Raw genomic sequence first — 21,120 nt, forward strand, 5'->3', positions numbered from 1 at the left:
TGAAGCGCTTGCGTTCATTGTTGCAAGCGTCTGCATTCATTGTTTTTATCCATGCGGGCTCGTTTTTGTATTTCCGTTAGTTGAGCTGTTTCTTTTTGGAGTCGTGAGTCTGTGTGCTATACGTCGTTTACTGTTAGGAATTATAATTGCACTTACGTTTAATACGGAGCGTTTGTTTATTGTTTTTATCCATCTGGTCTCGTGTCTGTGTGTTCTGTAGCTGTACTGTTAATAACGAATTCCTGTAATGTGATTTACATATGCTGTGTAGTGTGGACCTTTGGGGATTCCGTAGTAACTTGGGTTTGACTTTGGGGCGGGGCGCTGAATCCATCTGGTCTCATTTGTGTTATTTCTGTGGCTGTGTCGTTAGCTATGGGCTCGTCTTTTTTCGTTTATTGTCTCTTTCCATCTGGTCTCGTTTCTGTGTTTTCTGTGGCTGTGTCGTTAGCTATGCGCAGGCTCGTTGCAGTGCGGCAGTGCGCGTGCGCTTCGATGCGCCGCGCACCCAGCGCCCTGCTTCCGTGACATCCGGTTTACAACCTTCGGTTAGTAATATGGATATGTAGGCTTAAGATGAGAATAGAAGGACTTACTTGATTAACTTGACCCTGCCCCGGTCAATGTGAGTACCTACCCATTTAAGCAGACCCCCTAAAGTCACCAGCTGTGGTAAAAAAAAAAGAATTCAGACAAGAAAAAGGTTTAGGAGATGGCCACCCCGTATACAGAAAAAATCAGCAAAATAAAAGAAACACATCTTTACAGATCGGAGTTCACAACAGGGTGAGTCTGCTCTATAAATATGGTGGATAGGAGGAAGAGGTGGAGTCAGGGCAGCCGGAAGAGGAACTGATGTGACAGGAAGGTGAATTCTGGGTACTGGAAGTGATGTCATCAGGGTTGGCCGGTAGTGATGTTAGTGGGTGGACTGACGGTGATGTCACTGAGGGGGTAGGGCCTTTGGCTGAACAGCAGAGGAACAAGAGGAGGGAGGATCAGGTGAGAGCGCCAACCCCTGGTCTGGCTTATGAATAGCAGCATTTGAGCCCGTAAACTTTTATAACTTTTATGGACAGAATTTTTAGGCGCAGCCAGGGTGTTGAGGGGGTCCGGTTTGGTGGATTCAGGATTGGGTCACTGCTTTTTGCAGATGATGTTGTCCTGTTTGCTTCATCAGGCCGTGATCTTCAGCTCTCTCTGGATCGGTTTGCAGCTGAGTGTGAAGCGGCTGGGATGGGAATCAGCACCTCCAAATCCGAGACTATGGTCCTCAGCCAGAAAAGGGTGGAGTGCCCTCTCAGGGTTGTGAGCGAGATCCTGCCTCAAGTGGAGGAGTTCAAGTATCTCGGGGTCTTGTTCACGAGTGAGGGAAGAATGGAGCGTGAGATCGACAGGCGGATCGGTGCGGCGTCCACAGTGATGCGGGCTCTGCATCGGTCTGTCGTGGTGAAAAAGGAGCTGAGCCATAAGGCAAAGCTCTCAATTTACCAGTCGATCTATGTTCCTACCCTCACCTATGGTCATGAGCTATGGGTAGTGACCGAAAGAACGAGATCGCGAATACAAGCGGCTGAAATGAGTTTCCTCCGCAGGGTGTCTGGGCTTTCCCTTAAAGATAGGGTGAGAAGCTCAGTCATCCGGGAGGGACTCAGAGTAGAGCCGCTGCTCCTCCGCATCGAGAGGAGTCAGATGAGGTGGCTCGGGCATCTGATCAGGATGCCTCCTGGACGCCTCCCTGGTGAGGTGTTTCGGGCATGTCCAACCGGGAGGAGGCCCTGGGGAAGACCCAGAACACGCTGGAGGGACTATGTCTCTATGCCTTGGGATTCCCCCAGAAGAGCTAGAAGAAGTGGCTGGGGAGAGGGAAGTCTGGGCATCTCTGCTCAAGCTGCTGCCCCCGTGACCTGACCTCAGATAAGTGGGAGAGAATGGATGGATGGATGAATGGATGGATGGACGGATGGATGGATGGATAGATGGACGGAGCCCGTAAACTGTCCCTCATGCACATGTGTGTGACACAGCATAGCGAGCACAAGCAAGTAGTGTTAAAAGTGGGAAAAACACAACACAACATGCAAGAACACAATGAAGATGCTCGAACACACATCGGCAGAATCTGCAAGTTGTAACAGAGATCAGAAGAGTTACCCACGTGCAAGACATCCTTTAAAAAAGGAAAAATGGCCACTATGGTGTTGCATGTGTTCACACCTTCCATGTGTTGTCACCATGTCTCAGCCCTCTTTGATCCCTAGAAATAGGAGAAGTTTCTCAGGCTAAACAAAAGGAAGAGAATATGAAAACATGCATTTACTGAATGTGATGTTGCTGTCATAATGTTTAATAGCACTCAAAGTGAAAGGGGACTTACCAGCACTTACTTCTAAGCACTTTGAATGGAGCTGCACAAATAGGAAACTGTTAGCGGTGTCAGGCTGGTGTCTTATTTTATAAATGTGGCTTTATTCATGTTTGATTTAGGCCGGGATTGTGGCCTTGAGGTGTTAGGCTGTAAATCCGCTGAACCTGTCAAGGCTTTAATATTTCAGCCACAGGGGAAAATGTGATCTACTATTGTGTTCTTTAAAATGTGGCTTTATTGTGTTCTTTTTTTTATAATTGACACTATTTATCCAGTTGTTAAAACTGTTCAACTTTAGTTTTCATTTTTGAGACAGTGCTGGCTTTGTAAAAGTCGCTGCCTCTCAAGGGATGACTGGTAATTGTGAAACGTGTGCTCTCACCTGCAGGCCAGACTCGTTGAATATGCTCAAAGGCAACTCCATTTATCTTTTATACAGAGTGCAGGCTCAGAGAATACATAACAGCTAACGTCAATGGTCAAAATCCCAAATGGGCAAGCAAATAGATGTTTCCTTTTCAAACCGGGTGTCACTACAGACTCAGTGCTCAGATGTTCACTTTCCAGACATATACAGTGCATCCGGGCGGCACGGTGGCGCAGTGGGTAGCGCTGCTGCCTCACAGTTGGGAGACCTGGGGACCAGAGTTCGCTTCCCGGGTCCGTCCTCCCTGCGTGGAGTTTGCATGTTCTCCCCATGTCTGCGTGGGTTCCCTCCGGGCACTCCGGTTTCCTCCCACAGTTCAAAGACATGCCGGTTAGGTGGATTGGTGATTCTACATTGGCCCTAGTGTGTGCTTGGTGTGTGGGTGTGTTTGTGTGTGTCCTGCGGTGGGTTGGCACCCTGCCCAGGATTGTTTCCTGCCTTGTGCCCTGTGTTGGCTGGGATTGGCTCCATCAGACCCCTGTGACCCTGTGTTCGGATTCAGCGGGTTGGAAAATGGATGGATGGATGGATACAGTGCATCCGGAAAGTATTCACAGCGCATCACTTTTTCCACATTTTGTTATGTTACAGCCTTATTCCAAAATAGATTAAATTCATTTTTTTCTTCAGAATTCTACACACAACACCCCATAATGATAACATGAAAAAAGTTTACTTGAGGTTTTTGCAAATTTATTAAAAATAAAAAAAATGAGAAATCCCATGTACATATGTATTCACAGCCTTTGCTCAATACTTTGTCGATGCACCTTTGGCAGCAATTCCAGCCTCAAGTCTTGTTGAATATGATGCCACAAGCTTGGCACACCTATCCTTGGCCAGTTTCGCCCATTCCTCTTTGCAGCACCTCTCAAGCTCCATCAGGTTGGATGGGAAGCGTCGGTGCACAGCCATTTTAAGATCTCTCCAGAGATGTTCAATCGGATTCAAGTCTGGGCTCTGGCTGGGCCACTCAAGGACATTCATATATATGTATATTGTGGCAAACGGCTGGGGGCAGTACCCAGCCAGGACACTGGGAAGGACCAGGAGAGGGACTACACCTCCACTCCATGAGAGGGCAGCTGCCTTGGTGGTATGGGGGCCACAGGAATGGAGCATTGAAGCTCAACCCTATAGGGGCCCATGGTCACCACCGGGGGAGTGCCCGAACGCCTGAGAAGCCCTGAAGGTGCTGGCAGAAGGATTACCAGGGACACCTGGAGTGCTTCCAGGTGCTCATGCGGCACTTCTGCCACACCAGGAAGTGCCGCAGGAAGCTCATCAGCAGGCACCTGGAGCACGGCCGGGTGGACTTAAAAGGGGGCCGCCTCCCTCCATTCAGTAGCTGGAGTCAGGTGGAAGAGGACAGAGCTCAGAGGAGAGGAGTGGAGGCGGTAAAAGGAAGGCTGGACAGAGAAAGAGGCCCGGACTGAGGGTGTGTGGTGCAGAAGCATTGGGTTGTGCGTGATAATTGTAAATAGTTTGTAAATACAGTAATCCCTCCTCCATCGCAGGGGTTGCGTTCCAGAACCCCCCCGAAAGGTGAAAATCCGCGAAGTAGAAACCATATGTTTATATGGTTATTTTTATATTGTCATGCTTGGGTCACAGATTTGCGCAGAAACACAGGAGGTTGTAGAGAGACAGGAACGTTATTCAAACACTGCAAACAAACATTTGTCTCCTTTTCAAAAGTTTAAACTCTGCTCCATGACAAGACAGACATGACAGTTCCGTCTCACAATTAAAAGAATGCAAACATATCTTCCTCTTTAAAGGAGTGCGCGTCAGGAGCACAGAATGTCAGAAAGAGAGAGAAAAGCAAACAAATCAATAGGGCTGTTTGGCTTTTAAGTATGCGAAGCAACGCACAGCACAAAGCTGTTGAAGGCGGCAGCTCACACCCCCTCCGTCAGGAGCAGAGAAAGAGAGAGAGAGAGAGAGAGAGAGAGAGAGAGAGAGAGAGAGAGAGAGAGAGAGAGAGAGAGGAAAACAAACAATCAAAAATCAATACGTGCCCTTCGAGCTTTTAAGTATGCGAAGCCCCGTGCAGCATGTCGCTTCACGAAGCAGCTGCACAGAAGGAAGCAACATGAAGATAATCTTTCAGCATTTTTAGACGAGCGTCCGTATCGTCTAGGTGTGCGAACAGCCCCCCTGCTCAATCCCCCTATGTCAGGATCAGAGAATGTCAGCGCAAGAGAGAGAGAGAAAAGTACGTTGGGTAGCTTCTCAGCCATCTGCCAATAGCGTCCCTTGTGTGAAATCAACTGGGCAAAACAACTGAGGAAGCATGTACCAGAAATTGAAAGACCCATTGTCCGCAGAAATCCGCGAACCAGCAAAAAATCTGCGATATATATTTAAATATGATTACATATAAAATCCACGATAGAGTGAAGCCACGAAAGGCGAAGCGTGATATAGCGAGGGATTACTGCAAACTGTGTGTGGTGAACTGAAATTATGTCTGTCTGTCTGTGTCGAGGCTGGTCTCCACAATATATATATATATACGAGGGGGTACCCTAAAATAAATGGAATCTGTACCTGGGACGCAATCTCAACTTGAGTTGCGAATTTCGCTGCTAGGTGTAGCATACTTAAAGTATTCTGTGCCAGTCTGCCAAGTGGCGTTGTTCTGTATTGTTCGTACAGCATTCCGTGTCGGTTTTTCTTTGTGCTTATTAAATGTGTTCTGCAAATTTTGTGATGGGTGATCATAAAGAGGGGCGGCACAGTGGCGCAGTGGTAGCGCTGCTGCCTTGCAGTTAGGAGACCTGGGTTCGCTTCCCGGGTCCTCCCTGCGTGGAGTTTGCATGTTCTCCCCGTGTCTGCGTGGGTTTCTTCCCACAGTCCAAAGACATGCAGGTTAGGTGCATTGGCGATTCTAAATTGGCCCTAGTGTGTGTTTGTGTGTGTGTCCTGCGGGGGGTTGGCACCCTGCCCGGAATTGGTTTCTGCCTTGTGCCCTGTGTTGGCTGGGATTGGCTCCAGCAGACCCCCGTGACCATGTGTTTGGATTCAGCGGGTTGGAAAATGCATGGATGGATGATCATAAAGAACAGCGAGTCTGCGTTAAATTTTGTTTTCTCTTAGGGAAAACATCTGCTGAAACTGTAGTGATACTTGAAACTGCTTTTAAAGAGAAAGCTATCAGTAAAACACAGGTGGTTTTCGTGTTTCAAACAAGGGGAAATGTCACTTGAAGACCAACCAAGATCTTGCCGACCTTCCACAAAGTTTGCAATGCAATTTACAAAGATCGTCTTCGGACAATTGAAGAGATTTCTGAATTGACTTGTGTCTCTTGGAGTTCTTGCCACCTTCCCTACTCGCCTGATCTTTGCTTCATGCAACTTTTTCTTGTTCCTGCATATGAAAAAAGGAACTCACAGGAAAGTGTTTTTGTACCTTGGAGGAAGTCAAAGAAAAATCACCGCAGGCCTTGGACGACGTTCCTCTTCAGGAATTCCAAAAATGTTTCCACCGGTGGGAAACCTGTTGGGATGAGTGCATTCATTCCCATGAAGAGTACTTGGAAGGAGATTATTAAAACTATTTTTTTTTCAATTCTAGTTATTTTTGGGTAGCTTCTTGTATAAAAAAAAAATGAATGTTTTAATTTTTCAGTTTTTACTTTGACTTTTGGTATAGAACAAACAAATCTGCAGTAGGGATATCAAATTGGCCAAATGATAAGATTCAGAATTCTGAGGTCAAAAATAAGTGTATTGTTGAATATTGTGAATAGAGAACGCAAAGAGGCACATAAAGGGTCTGGGGCACCCGCAGGAAAACCCTGTATATGTTAAGGAGTGCAAAAGGCGCAAAAGAAACATGTGGTAGGTGCTTAAAAGGGAGACTGGTCCCATTGTTGAGATCGAGTCTGCCCCAAGATGGTGTCGGCTCCGGTTATGATGTTTCCTAGGAGAAAGAGGCGGATACAGCTGGGTTGTACCCGGAAGTGACATAATAGGTGCTGGCACGTTGGTCTTCCTTTCTACAGAGGGGAAAGATGGAGGGATACTATTATCACACAGTGCCCTCAGGTGGCCCAGAGTAATATTGTCATCAACTAAGCCTGTAAGTTTTTCCCCAAGTGCACGCGTGTGACATTATATTCAAACATATCTTAAATATGCTGGGTGCTACCTATACATTTGTACCATATGCTCTTTTATTATTCTTACTATTATCAATATATTTTGCTTGGGTAACATCTATATAGATAGATAGATAGATAGATAGATAGATAGATAGATAGATAGATAGATAGATAGATAGATAGATAGATAGATAGATAGATAGATAGATAGATAGATAGATAGATAGATACTTTATGAATCCCCAAGGGAAATTCACATACTCCAGCAGCAGCATACTGATAAAAACAATATTAATTAAAGAGTGATAAAAACACAGTGCAAGTTAAAAAATGCAAGGTGGAGAGTGCGAGGCATGTATAACAGACAATAACTTTGTATAATGTTAACGTTTACCCCCCCCCCAGGTGGAATTGAAGAGTCACATAGTGTGATGGAGGAACGATCTCCTCAGTCTGTCAGTGAGCAGGACGGTGACAGCAGTCTGTCGCTGAAGCTGCTCCTCTGTCTGGAGATGATTCTGTTCAGTGGATGCAGTGGATTCTCCATGATTGACAGGAGTCTGCTCAGCGCCCGTCGCTCTGCCACGGATGTCAAACTGTCCAGCTCCGTGCATACAACAGAGCCTGCCTTCCTCACCAGTTCGTCCAGGCGTGAGGCGTCCTTCTTCTTTATGCTGCTTCCCCAGCACATCACCGCGTAAAAGAGGTCGCTCGCCACAACCGTCTGATAGAACATCTGCAGCATCTCATTGCAGATGTTGAAGGATACCAGCCTTCTAAGGAAGTATAGTCGGCTCTGTCCTTTCTTACACAGAGCATCAGCATTGACAGTCCAGTCCAGTTTATCATTCAGCTGCACTCCCAGGTATTTAAAGGTCTACACCCTCTGCACACAGTCACTTCTGATAATCACGGGGTCCATGAGGGGCCTGGTTCTCCTAAAATCCACCATCAGCTCTTTGGTTTTGCTGGTGTTTGGTTGTAGGTGGTTTGAGTCGCACCATTTAACAAAGTCCTTGATTAGGTTCCTATACTCCTCCTCCTGCCCACTCCTGATGCAGCCCACGATAGTAGATCTTATGACCCACATGCAATTTCAAAAAATACTCCACCCAAAAGTATTTTTTTACGTTACTTACCCTATGTAGTTTGTAGTGATGGCAGAGAATTGTTTTTTTTTTTAAATTACATGTTTTCATGCAGAATCGAAAGAAAAGTTTAGGATATAACAGAACCCAATGGTGACTGATGCTGTACAACAGAAACAATATGGAAAGCATCCATGGAAAAATGAATAAAAAAAATCTCATGTTACTTGTGTTGCAAAATCCATGGTCAAAAAGTACAACACATAAGCTTTTTTGCTAATATACTGTGTGATGGCAGGGTGGAAGCACCAGGGGAAAGGGAATTGATGAGGCAATATCTCGCCTGGGACACTAGAGGGCAGCCCTCCTGGGCAGCTGTGGCACCACAGATTCCTGCAGGGCATGTTGGGAACTGGAGTTTGGTGAAGCCCTGTTGGGTTCTGTGAGGGCCGACAGGGGAAGCTGCAGAGCCCTGTAGAGGACCTCCAGCACACCTGGGAGTGATTCCAGGTAATAGTGATGAGCCACTTGAAAAACTCCCGGGACCTGAATAAGAGGAGCCGCCTCACTCCATTGAGGGGCCAGAGTCAGGAGGAAGGAGACATGCCTGAGGAGGAGTGGAGGCAGATGGACTGGTGGCAAGGAAAGGAATGGACTTTATAATGCGGTGTTGGGAATGACTGCACAAACTGTAAATAAACACGGGTGTTAAGTGAATCTGTGTCCTGCCTGTCTGTGTCTGGGGGTTAGGGTGGCAGTACACCCCCTAGTGGCTTACAACTGTTACATTCATACTTCCAGGGAAAACCAGTGCACATCATAAGGAGGAAACTAAAGCCTCATGGGATTCACCTTTTGAATTGAAGACAGGACTCTTGACCAACAAATGACGGGGAGAGGTGGATCTTCAGTTCAAAACGGCAATCCCATGTGGACTTACATTTCCTGTTTATGATGTGTGTTGATTTTCTTGGAAGTATCTAACAATATTTTAGCAAAAAAAGCATGTGTTTTGCTCAATTTCAGCATATGACTGGATAAATGACATATGGATTATGCGACACAAGTAATGTAAGATTTTTAAAAATGCGAATGGAAATATAAATAAGAAAATAAGTGTATTAGATGCATGCTCTTGAGTTGTTTCTAAGACAGGCTACTCCAGGTCATGTGAGAGAATAAAGTGGTTTAGAAACAGGAAGGATGGAGTATATGAGCGGCAGGTTAGGAGTATATGACAGGCTTTGATCAAGAGTTACATTTTCTAACAAGTTTTCCTTCACTTTTCTTTGTAGGATTTCCTTATTCCTCACTGCAGGATATACTCGGCCTTTTGGATCGGTCTGAACAGGAAAAATGGAGAGCAGTGGAAATGGATCAATGGACAGCCCTTCAATCATGCAGAGTAAGTGTGTCGTCAACTGAAGGGGACACACAAACCCAAATAAAAAGAAATGTTGGGGTGCCAACCGGGTTGCCCCTATTAGTAACGGTGTGGTCAGGTAAAATAGACACACAGTGGCGCAAAAGAAGAACAAAACCGCTACTCCAAAATAAGGCCAAGTTAAGCTCTGCATGGCCATCATGGCTTTAGGTCGGAGCTTGGTCCAGCAGTCTGATCTTAACTCATAGTAAGATGTCTCCTTCTGGAGTGTTTTGACTTTATAGTCCCTGGACCAAAAGGGGCAGAATCAGTTGCCCTCATTGGGCAACTTCTTACAGCTCTGTGTGGAAAAAAGACACAATACCATAAGCGACAGCGCCCCCTCATGTCCCGGAGTGGCAGTGCTTACCTCAGGTTTGTCTTCATGTTTTTTGTTTCTACAACGGCACTTTAGTGCAGAAGTATGTGTGTGTTTGTGCCTCTATTAGGGAGCTCCATGCTTTGTGTCTGATACAGTTCGATACAACATCTGTCTGTCTGTCTGTCTGTCTGTCTGTCTGTCTGTCTGTCTGTCTGCTTTTCACAAGAGAACTACTAAACGGATTTAGGTTGGGTTTTTTTTCTATAATTTGCTTGAACATTCCGTTTCAGTTTGTGACTTCTCTCATCACATAAAGTATTATAGTTCGGTTGCGGCACCGATTTATTTGCGCAAATCAGAGAGGCATGCAGCGGGCCGAGGGGAAGGGGAGTGCCCTCCTCACTCACGTGCCAGCCTTTTCTCTTGCCACTTGTTGTAGTGTACCTGGCCTCTGCTTAGCTAGCGATACCTGTTTCTTCAGCAGACATTATCATCTACAGATTGTTAAGGAATAACATTTGACGTTTTTGACAGAGAGATTAGAGCTACGTGTGTTTTAGAGGGTAGCTGCTCACTGATAAAGATATCACGGCCATGTGCTTTTCTCTTCACGTGGGGGACCCTCTCCCATCAGAGCTGATCACGATCAGATACAGTGCCAACGTCTGACGTCGGAGTGTACCGACCTTCCGCTTGGCCAGGGATACCTTGCCAACTTTTTACATTTTTGGGCAAAGACATCACAGCTACATTCTTGCCCGATAGCAAAACCAAAAATGTTGTATATCAAGAGGCCCTCAGATACGAAAGCGATCAATATAAACTTTTCTCAATACAAATTATTACATTTTCTTTTTATTGATTTTTATAGTTTATCCTGTTTCACTACTATGTGGGCAGAGCCGAGGGGGACAGCTAGTTAGAAATAAAATTAAATAGGTTTCAGAAAATGATTACATTAGATTATTTCCCATTTATTTTGTGTACAGAAGCCTCCATAGATACATAAGGGTATTTTTCAGAACATAACTTATTGATTTATAAACACGTCGACAAAAAAAAAAAAAAACTTGGGCCATTAACTTTCAATGAAACCAGCTTGATTTAAAATAGTGAATCTCGCAGAGTACATCGTTTTACTGTAGACACATACACATCATGAGCCATCTCAGTTCACACATCTGCATCGTGGTACTGCTGGTGGCCAGACGCAAACCCATGAGGTCTGTTTCCTCAGAAACAGTCTCTTATGAGCCTGAGCTAACAGAAGACTACTGGCCCTGGCCGGGCACATACTGCTTCTGAGCACTGCAAGCAGACATGTCAACTGAGTTGCCTCCTCGGCTCCCACCGTCCTGCACAGCACCACACCACCTGCAATCAGAATGGCATCCACAAATAATTTCTTACAGTACAATACAATATAATTTATTTTTGTATAGCCCAAAATCACATAATGGGCTTTAACAGGCCCTGCCCTTTGACAGCCCCCCAGCCTTGACTCTCTAAGAAAACAAAGAAAAACTCCCAAAAAATCCCTTGTAGGTAAAAAAAAATGGAAGAAACCTTGGGAAAGGCAATTTAAAGAGAGACCCCTTTCCAGGTAGGGTGTTATGAAAAAGACGGTCAATACAATACACAAAAGTAAAAACAAGTCATCCTCAATAGAAATCAATAGTGCAATAGAAATATTACAAGTACAGAGCAGAATTCAACAGTAGATGATATCACATAATAGGATTTGGATGAGTCCTAGAGACCCCGGCCGTCAAGCTGCCTCCCCCTTATTGGCCAATCCACAGCTGAGTCAGCGCACCACAAAAGCTTGTGGGAATCTGGACAAGTTAAGTAGCTGAAAAATCAAGTTAATCAAAATTAAGTCAAGTAGCTGAATTCAAAACCTTGTCACACTGTAAAAAGTATCTCAGTGAGATGTTTGGACAGCTTTGCTTAACAAATAAACCTGATGGAGTGAACGGTATCAAACATCTCAAGTTCTTTTACTTTAAATCTTCAAGTTAGCCCAAGTTTATGAACAGAAAACTCATTTCCCGGACTAATCACAGAGAAGACAAACGAATATCATTGTTCTTTTGAAATTCAACTACTGATACATACATTTTCGTGGAAGACTGAAAATACCTTCTCTTTATTCAGGAATTTCAATGTCATCATTTACTGTAAGTTTCCTTTCATAATGCATAGATGTGAAGGTTAGGATGATTCTTCTTCTTCTTTCCGCTGTTCCTGCTCTTCCATCTCCTACTGTCCTCATCATTTTGCTCTGTCACACCCATCACCTCCATGTCCTTTCCCACCATATCCATAAACCTTCTCTTAGGCCTTCCTCTTTTCCTCTTGCCTGGCAGCTCCATCTTTATCATCTAACTTGTCTCTGAATGAGTGCTGGAACCCTGCATTGGACTGGTTCCCCATCCAGATTTTATCCTTGCCTTTCACATGAAGCTGCCAATACCTGCTGATCTTATAATGGAAGAAGAAAAAGTGGATTTGTAAAATGAATGAATACTTTTTCCCAATGGCTATATAATGTAGCTGTAGGATTTCTTCACTCCATGTTTTTTCACTAATGCAAGCCATTCTTTTTTCATGTTGGGCTGAGGTTGATGTGGATGTGTGACCTCGTGGTTAATTAGCTGAACTGCGCAGTCACCACTTCAGACACCCCTTGCTGACGCCCTGTGTCATCCGAAACAAGCCAGCAAGCCATAAGTGGCCAGGGATCCATTATTTTGTGGTGAGGGGATAAATTCCATGACTGTTTCGTGTTAAATTTTACATTGAAATATCTAAATGCCTATAAAAAAATGCCAGTCTTAGATGATTTTACATCAGTCTGCATTTTAATTAAATCTAACTGGTCGTCTCAGGGGCAGGATGATGAACTGCTTGATTAGCAATGTGTTTTGTTTAATCACCGCATAATGACATCCTTAGGCCGCAGCACTCCCTGTGGTCCTTTGATGTACTCGGAGTGCCGCTCTCACTTTAACTGAGACTGCAGCCTTGCTCTTAAGTGAGTCAGCATTTCCTGTGTGTTTAAGTCAGCATACATTTTTGTCTTTAGAAGTGTGACACTTTTCTTTCTTTTATTAGAATCTTTTTTACTCCTTCTGTATTCTTAATCATAGCTTCTCTTAAATGCTTGCTGTGCTACCCATCTAAAACATTAATCCATTTCAAGGACACGACTGAATGAGTGACTCTCTGTGTTTTGCCGACTATTGAGACTCTCACAAAGTACAAGAAGCTAAAGAAAACTTGGAGGGGAATTTGTGGTCATGAGCAAGTCACTTAAAGTGTACGTGATTGAGTTGTCTCCTTATCTCCTGATAGATTTCTCAGACTGTAGACGTCAGAATACAGAGCATTACCATTTGTAGTGCACCACCTATTGGAAAGTATTTTGTAATGCATGCTGTGATAAAATGCATTGCAATTGTCATCCTAACCGATTGTGCATCACACACGTTTGTGATAATAAAATGCACTGCATTTTTCATTCAAAACATTAGCACTGCTTTTACGAATGCCAAACCCAATGGCGTCTGTCAAACTGGACTGACACACAGATACACAGACACGTGTCCTTTTGTAAAGGTGGACATTGTCACTAATGAGCAAGTCTCCTTAAGGCCATTATACAACTTTCCCAATGCTTTTCAGTTACAGTTTACAATACAATACAATACAGTTTATTTTTGTATAGCCCAAAATCACACAGGAAGTGCCACAATGGGCTTTAACAGGCCCTGCCTCTTGACAGACCCCCAGCCTTGACTCTCTAAGAAGACAAGAAAAAACTAGTAGGGAAAAATGGAAGAAACCTTGGGAAAGGCAGTTCAAAGAGAGACCCCTTTCCAGGTAGGTTGGGCGTGCAGTGGGTGTCAAAAGAAAGGAGTCAATACAATACAATACACAGAACAGAACAAATCCTCAATAAAAAATTAAAACTTTTTTAGAAGTATGGAGCAGAATTTAACAGTAGATGATATCACATAATAAGATTTGGATAATTTTAGACTCTTGGAGACCTCATCCATCAAGCTGCCTCCCCCATTTGGCCATTCCATGTCTGAAACAATGTTGGGCCAGCCAATCCGATGAAAGGACCCCTCTTTACCACGATTCCTGCGATCCTCCATCAGGGATGACTTTACCTTAGGCAGGCAAAACAACTTGGCAGGTGGGATGTGGCACCAAGTGGCACATTTACGTACCGAGAAGAGAAACAGAATAGGTGAGAGTTAGTATCCAATTCTAACTATCATGTTACTGTACTTATGTTTTAGTGCCAATGACTGACAACAGAGATGCAGTCTGTACAGTTAATCAGCAGCTCTAGTCAGGGTGTGCTAAACTGAAGTAGTGAGTCTTCAGCCAGGATTTAAAAGCTGAGGCCGAAGGGGCATCTCTTATAGTAGCAGGCAGACCATTCCACAGTTTAGGGGCCCTGTAACTAAAAGCTCGACCTCCCATTGTTATTTTATTAATCCTTGGAACCATAAGCAGACCAACATCTTGAGATCTTAATGTGCGCTCTGGTTTGTAAATCATGATAAGTTCAGACAAGTAAGCCGGACCTCGGCCATTTAATGCTTTATATGTTAAAAGAAGGATTTTGAAATCTGCCCTAAACTTAACCGGGAGCCAGTGTAAGGATTTAAGAACTGGAGTTATGTGTTCGTATTTTCTTGTTCTTGAAATAATTCTTGCAGCCGCATTTTGGATTAACTGGAGGCTGTAGAAAGAACAGTTTGAACATCCAGTGAACACCGCACTGCAGTAGTCAATCCTACTAGAGATAAATGCATGAATTAATTTCTCAGAATCCTGTTTATTTAGAAAGCGCCTTAATTTCCTAACATTTTTAAGATGGAAGAAACATGTTTTGGACAACTTTGTAATATGCGCTTTAAATGACATGCTAGAGTCAAAGATAACTCCTAGATTGCGGGCTGATTCAGTAAAATTAATTGGGATTCCAACTGAGTTCAGTGATGACAAAATATTGTTATAATCAGCGGCATTCCCTCCAACAATTAACATCTCTGTTTTATCTGTGTTTAAAGACAAGTAGTTCTCATTCATCCACTCCTTTAATTCACTAACACAACTAATTAAAGACAACATCGGAGAAACTTCATTTGATTTAAATGAAAGGTATAACTGGGTGTCATCTGCATACGAGTGAAAATTAACATTATGTTTCCTAATGAGAGATCCCAGTGGAAGCATGTAAAGTGAAAACAGTAAAGGTCCCAGTAGTGAGCCCTGCGGGACACCATATTGAACTTCTGTGTATAATGATGGAGTACTGTCAGCACATTTCAGTACATATTGCGGTTGCAGAGTACATATTAATAGCAAGTCATATGCAGTCAATATGTGATTTCTGATCCTGAAGTCTGACATACCATGTGACACTGTCCAACCAGTCTGTGACTTGCCCTGACAAAATCAAACAGGTGTAATTCGTCTGAAGTCACAGAAGTGGGCTTGTGCGCATGTGAGAGCTGACGGCCAATGAGCGATCACCAGGAGCACAATGCATTAAATGCAAGGTGAGAAATAAGGGCTGTTTGAAACTGACAAACAAAAGAGAGACATTTCACGCTTTACATACCATGACAAAATGAAAAAAAGATGTAAAAAGGGCAGAGATTGCAACTGAACTTGTTATATTTTCTAAACCATTTGCAATGCCACCAGCTCAGTCAGGCAGCATAGAACTGGCTGTCACAAAAAGTAATGAGCTCGCTATTGATGTACCCTGTGAGTTGTAGCTGTGGAATCTGACATCTTTAGCAAACGAGATCAGCATCTGCACTCAAGTTTGGCATCCCCTCTGTCTAGGAGTCGTGTAATGTGACATCCGCATAAGGAATTTCTACTGGAGGGCCGAGGCCTTTCAGCATCAAAGGGCCAATGAGGCACAACCCTACCAGATGTTGGGCAAAATAAGCAAAATGCTTCCCTCATTAATTATCTTAACATTAAAACATTTGTAATAATTATCAGCTTTGTTTTCTTAAACAATATATCTTTTTATGTTTTTATGTTGTTATGTTATGTTGTTATGTTGTTATGTTATGTTATGTTGTTATGTTATGTTGTTATGTTTTGTTGTTATGTTGTTATGTTATGTTGTTATGTTATGTTATGTTGTTATGTTATGTTGTTATGTTTTGTTGTTATGTTGTTATGTTATGTTGTTATGTTATGTTGTTATGTTTTGTTGTTATGTTGTTATGTTATGTTGTTATGTTATGTTGTTATGTTGTTATGTTATGTTGTTATGTTTTGTTGTTATGTTGTTATGTTGTTATGTTATGTTGTTATGTTATGTTGTTATGTTTTGTTGTTATGTTGTTATGTTATGTTGTTATGTTGTTATGTTATGTTGTTATGTTATGTTGTTATGTTATGTTGTTATGTTGTTATGTTATGTTGTTATGTTATGTTGTTATGTTATGTTGTTATGTTTTGTTGTTATGTTGTTATGTTATGTTGTTATGTTTTGTTGTTATGTTGTTATGTTATGTTGTTATGTTATGTTATGTTGTTATGTTGTTATGTTATGTTGTTATGTTGTTATGTTATGTTGTTATGTTATGTTGTTATGTTATGTTGTTATGTTTTGTTGTTATGTTGTTATGTTATGTTGTTATGTTTTGTTGTTATGTTGTTATGTTATGTTGTTATGTTATGTTATGTTATGTTGTTATGTTATGTTGTTATGTTGTTATGTTATGTTGTTATGTTATGTTGTTATGTTTTGTTGTTATGTTATGTTATGTTGTTATGTTATGTTATGTTGTTATGTTATGTTGTTATGTTTTGTTGTTATGTTGTTATGTTATGTTGTTATGTTATGTTATGTTGTTATGTTATGTTGTTATGTTGTTATGTTATGTTGTTATGTTTTGTTGTTATGTTGTTATGTTATGTTGTTATGTTATGTTGTTATGTTGTTATGTTATGTTGTTATGTTATGTTGTTATGTTTTGTTGTTATGTTGTTATGTTATGTTGTTATGTTGTTATGTTATGTTGTTATGTTATGTTGTTATGTTATGTTATGTTATGTTTAAAATTAAATTGCAATAAAACTGAACTCCTGCAAATTGGGACTAAAATGCAAATTAATAAAATGAGCTCCTTCCCTGTCCATCTTGGCAGTGATCTCATCAGACCTGCCTCTACTGTAAAAAATCTTGGTGTCATTTTTGATTCCTCCCTCACTTATTCCGCCCACATAAATCACATTAAGAAACTTTCTTACTTTCACCTCCGTAACATATCCCGTGTTCGCTCCTTCCTCTCCTTCTCTAATGCTGAGAAACTTGTCCATGCTTTTATCACATCCCGCATCGATTATTGTAATTCTCTACTGGCAGGTGCCCCTTCTAATCTTATATCACAGCTCCAGCTTATTCAAAACTCAGCTGCAAGAGTCCTTACTCAAACCAGCAGCAGCGAGCACATCACACCCATCCTGCTCCGTCTTCACTGGCTCCCTGTGTCCTACAGAATCGAATATAAAATCCTACTAATAACCTACAAAGCTTTAAATAACCTCGCGCCAAACTACATCAGTGACCTTCTCCATCACTATGTGCCTGCCCGCCCACTAAGGTCCTCTGATTCTGGTAATCTTGTTGTGCCCCTCACTAATCTACACTCCATGGGTGACAGCAGGGCCTTCAGCTGTATAGCGCCCAGACTCTGGAATGACCTACCAAAATTAACCAGGTCAGCTGACTCCATGAATTCTTTTAAAAAACAACTCAAAACTCATCTGTTCTGTTTGGCTTTTAGCTCTACTTGACTTTATTACCTTTCTCTCAGTTTACTTCTCTGTCAAGATGCTCATGTAACCTGTGTCTGTGTGCGAGACCATCAGTTATGTTGTCTGTTTTTTTTTTCAGAATTTACTGTCTTAATCTTCTTTATTTATTTATCTGGTTTGTACAATGCTATATACTGTATATTCTGCCGTTCTTTATTATATTCTGTAAGTGCCTTGAGCATGGGAAAGGCGCTATATAAATAAAATGCATTATTATTATTATTATTATTATTATTATGTTGTTATGTTGTTATGTTTTGTTGTTATGTTGTTATGTTATGTTGTTATGTTATGTTATGTTGTTATGTTGTTATGTTATGTTGTTATGTTATGTTGTTATGTTATGTTGTTATGATGTTATGTTATGTTGTTATGTTATGTTGTTATGTTATGTTGTTATGTTATGTTATGTTATTATGTTGTTATGTTTTGTTGTTGTGTTGTTATGTTATGTTGTTATGTTGTTATGTTATGTTATTATGTTGTTATGTTATGTTGTTATGTTGTTATGTTATGTTATGTTGTTATGTTATGTTAAGTGTAAAATAATGACTCAAAGAGCATAAAGGTTTGGGGTTTTCCGGCCCCGTATACTGTAATAAAAGGTTATTTTTACAAAGAAAAAACTTGTCCACAATTGGCGTTCATAACACAGCCGCCAAGACGTTGGAGAGGGGAACATTTATGATGATGGACCGGAAATTGAGAATGGACTGCTGGGAAGGAACCGTGATGGATGCTGGGATTGTTGATGTCATCAGGGGGCGACAGAGGGTAGGCGGAAGTGCTGAAATGTTTTCATGTACTCTGGGCGTACTCATGGCGGCGGTGCGTCTTTCTTTCTGCAGTGATAAAGAGAGAGAGGTTAGTACCCCGCCATTCCCTTCTTGCATGCGGTTTTACGTTATGCTTTGGGTCGTTATGCGGCTCCCTAATCGCGCGTGCATGACATAAGTTATGATATATTGTTATGTTATGATGTTAGGTTATGTTGTTATGTTATGTTATAATGTTATGTTGTTATGTTGTTATGTTATGTTGTTATGTTATGAGTTTATGTTATTTTGTTATGTTATGTTAAGTTATGATATGTTGTTATGTTGTTATGTTATGTTGTTATGCTATGTTGTTATGTTATGTTAAGTTATGATATGTTGTTATGTTATGTTGTTATGTTATGTTGTTATGTTATCTTAAGTTATGATATGTTGTTATGTTGTTATGTTATGTTGTTATGTTATGTTAAGTTATGATATGTTTTTATGTTGTTATGTTATGTTGTTATGTTATGTTAAGTTATGATATGTTGTTATGTTGTAATGTTATGTTATATTATGTTTAGTTTCATTACTTAAATTGAAAAAATCTTACCTCTTGTAGTTTGTGAAATTGTCTTTGTGTTGGCTTCTGCCAGCCTGTTTCCAAGTGAGGAGTGTAACAATTGGCCCTGCAGTGTTCCTATTTCCTTGTGGGGGTGTGCATTTGTGTTGACGTACGCACAACCTGAACTAGAGTTTAGTAAAGGGGGTTAAAGGTCATTGCCCTTTCTTAAAATAAGGAGATGGCCTATTGTTGTTAATTTTAAATTGCACATTTGCACTTCTGGTTCAGACTTTTTCCAGTCGATTCAAGCCATGCAGTAAATAAGTATTGTGGCACCTAGTCATACTTCATCCCAGCAATATTACCTGTCCTTCCTCCATGGCACCTACAATTATTAGTTACTGGCCGTCCCCTGCAGCCTCGCCCACGTAGTAGTGAAACAGGACAGTGAGAATGGCCCTGCCCGGCTCCCCACTCCTGACATCATGCTTCCCCTTCCCCTCGGCCCGCAACCTCTGTCTCGGATTAGCGCAAATATATCGGTCCTTTACGAGACGACTCTTAGCGTGATGAGAGATGTTGCAAAATCAACTGGAATGTTCAAGCAAATTCTAGAAAAAAGCCCGATCTAAATCCGTTAAGTAGTTCTCTCGTGAAAAGCAGACAGACACACAAACAGACATTGGATTTTATATATAGAGAGATGTTATTAGTATTTATGTCTAAACACATATAAGTCTCCCATGTACCCATCACAATTCCAATGCCAGAAATGCCATCCCTGTAAAATAGCAATATTTGTTCAAGAAGTGCTTACAGAAATGTCATTTAATACAATTTTTGATCTAACTGCCAAATTAAAGTATATAAGGACTACTTTAAAAAGCATATTTTATGGGATTTGTTCCCCGTCATCCCTCCCTTTTTCTGTTTTGCAGCTGGGTTTCCAATAACACCGAGGGGAATTGTGTCTGTGTGGCCAAAGACTCTCTGGAGAAGCACCAGTGTAACCAAGAGCTCTACTGGGTCTGTAAGACATGTGTCAGGCCTTCCTGATGATGCCCTGTCTCCTTTGAATAAAGATGCCTTTCATCACTCCCTGGGTCGGTCAAGTGAGACACCATCTGAAGAATGAAATCCTCTTTGGAAGATGGACAGTGTCATGTTGGGATGTGTTCCCAGCCGTAATCCACAGCGCTCTACCTCAGGACAACACTGTACATACATATTAATGGGCTTATCTACACATTTACATCTAACATAACATAAGTTTGGAGTGTGAAAACAAACATGAGTACATAGTGGAAATCTCCATGTATTTGCAAACTCTACATATGCAGTGACAGGGCTAGGAATCAAGTAGGAACCCCTAGAGACGTGAGATGGCATTGCCAATCACTGCTCTGATACCCCCAACTAAGTAATATGCCAAATGCATGCTAATGTGACAAGAGGTAAGATGGCACCATTTCACAAATCCATATTTCAATGAAAACGAACTAAACAAAATACCATTTTCACACACTGTCTAGGCCAGATTATGTCTGATCAGAGCCGGCCTTTGGGGTGTGCAGGGCCTAGTGATGACCAACCTCACGCGGGCGGGGCTGGTTACGTAAAACGCTGTTAGCGGTAGGTGTGGACTGTATAAACTTCCACGTGAACTTAATAAAAATAATGTTAACATACACCGGATTTTCTCATTACAGTATTCAGGTAAATTTTTGAAAGATAACACGCAAATTGTATGAAAATGTAACGATATAATCTATTGAAAAAGTGCAATTCATAATTCATGACAATACAACGGAAATTAGTAGGGCCTCTTCTAGAAAATTTACCCAAATTGTAAATATACTCCGAGTCTCGATATGCAGGATATCATAGTCATAACTCACGTTAATGTCATGTCAGCCGGTTATCATTAGCAGTACATGTTTTTGTGCATTAATATTCCGACATGTATGGCCTACAAATAAAATGTGAGTTTCAGTGTTTCGACAGAAAGTGTGAAATTAACGTGAAATCTCTTACCAGTTTCCAGGTTCAGAGACGAAAATCCACTTTTCTTGCCTTCCGATTGGAAAAGTCGTTGATGACATCTTCATAGTAACCTGGATGCAATGTCTTTTTCTATAGCTAGGAGAAGGCAACCCAACGACTAATGGGCTAGACCTATTTTAGGA

At 41.8% G+C, this 21,120-nt stretch overlaps 1 protein-coding gene across 1 annotated transcript in view; it reads left to right on the forward strand.

Annotated features, from left to right (window-relative positions):
• Nucleotides 1–20,807, forward strand: part of LOC114663226 (killer cell lectin-like receptor subfamily G member 1) — a 40,490-nt gene extending 19,683 nt beyond the window's left edge. Inside the window, exons 4-5 of the mRNA XM_028816978.2 lie at nucleotides 9,290–9,399; nucleotides 19,873–20,807. Of these exons, the coding sequence (XP_028672811.1) occupies nucleotides 9,290–9,399; nucleotides 19,873–19,990 (228 nt within the window). The 3' untranslated portion in view covers nucleotides 19,991–20,807. The remainder of the gene's footprint in view (nucleotides 1–9,289; nucleotides 9,400–19,872) is intronic.
• Nucleotides 20,808–21,120: the final 313 nt, after the last annotated feature.

The sequence above is a fragment of the Erpetoichthys calabaricus genome, chromosome 12 (assembly GCF_900747795.2).
Source record: "Erpetoichthys calabaricus chromosome 12, fErpCal1.3, whole genome shotgun sequence".
In the NCBI taxonomy this organism is placed as follows: Eukaryota; Metazoa; Chordata; class Cladistia; order Polypteriformes; family Polypteridae; genus Erpetoichthys; species Erpetoichthys calabaricus.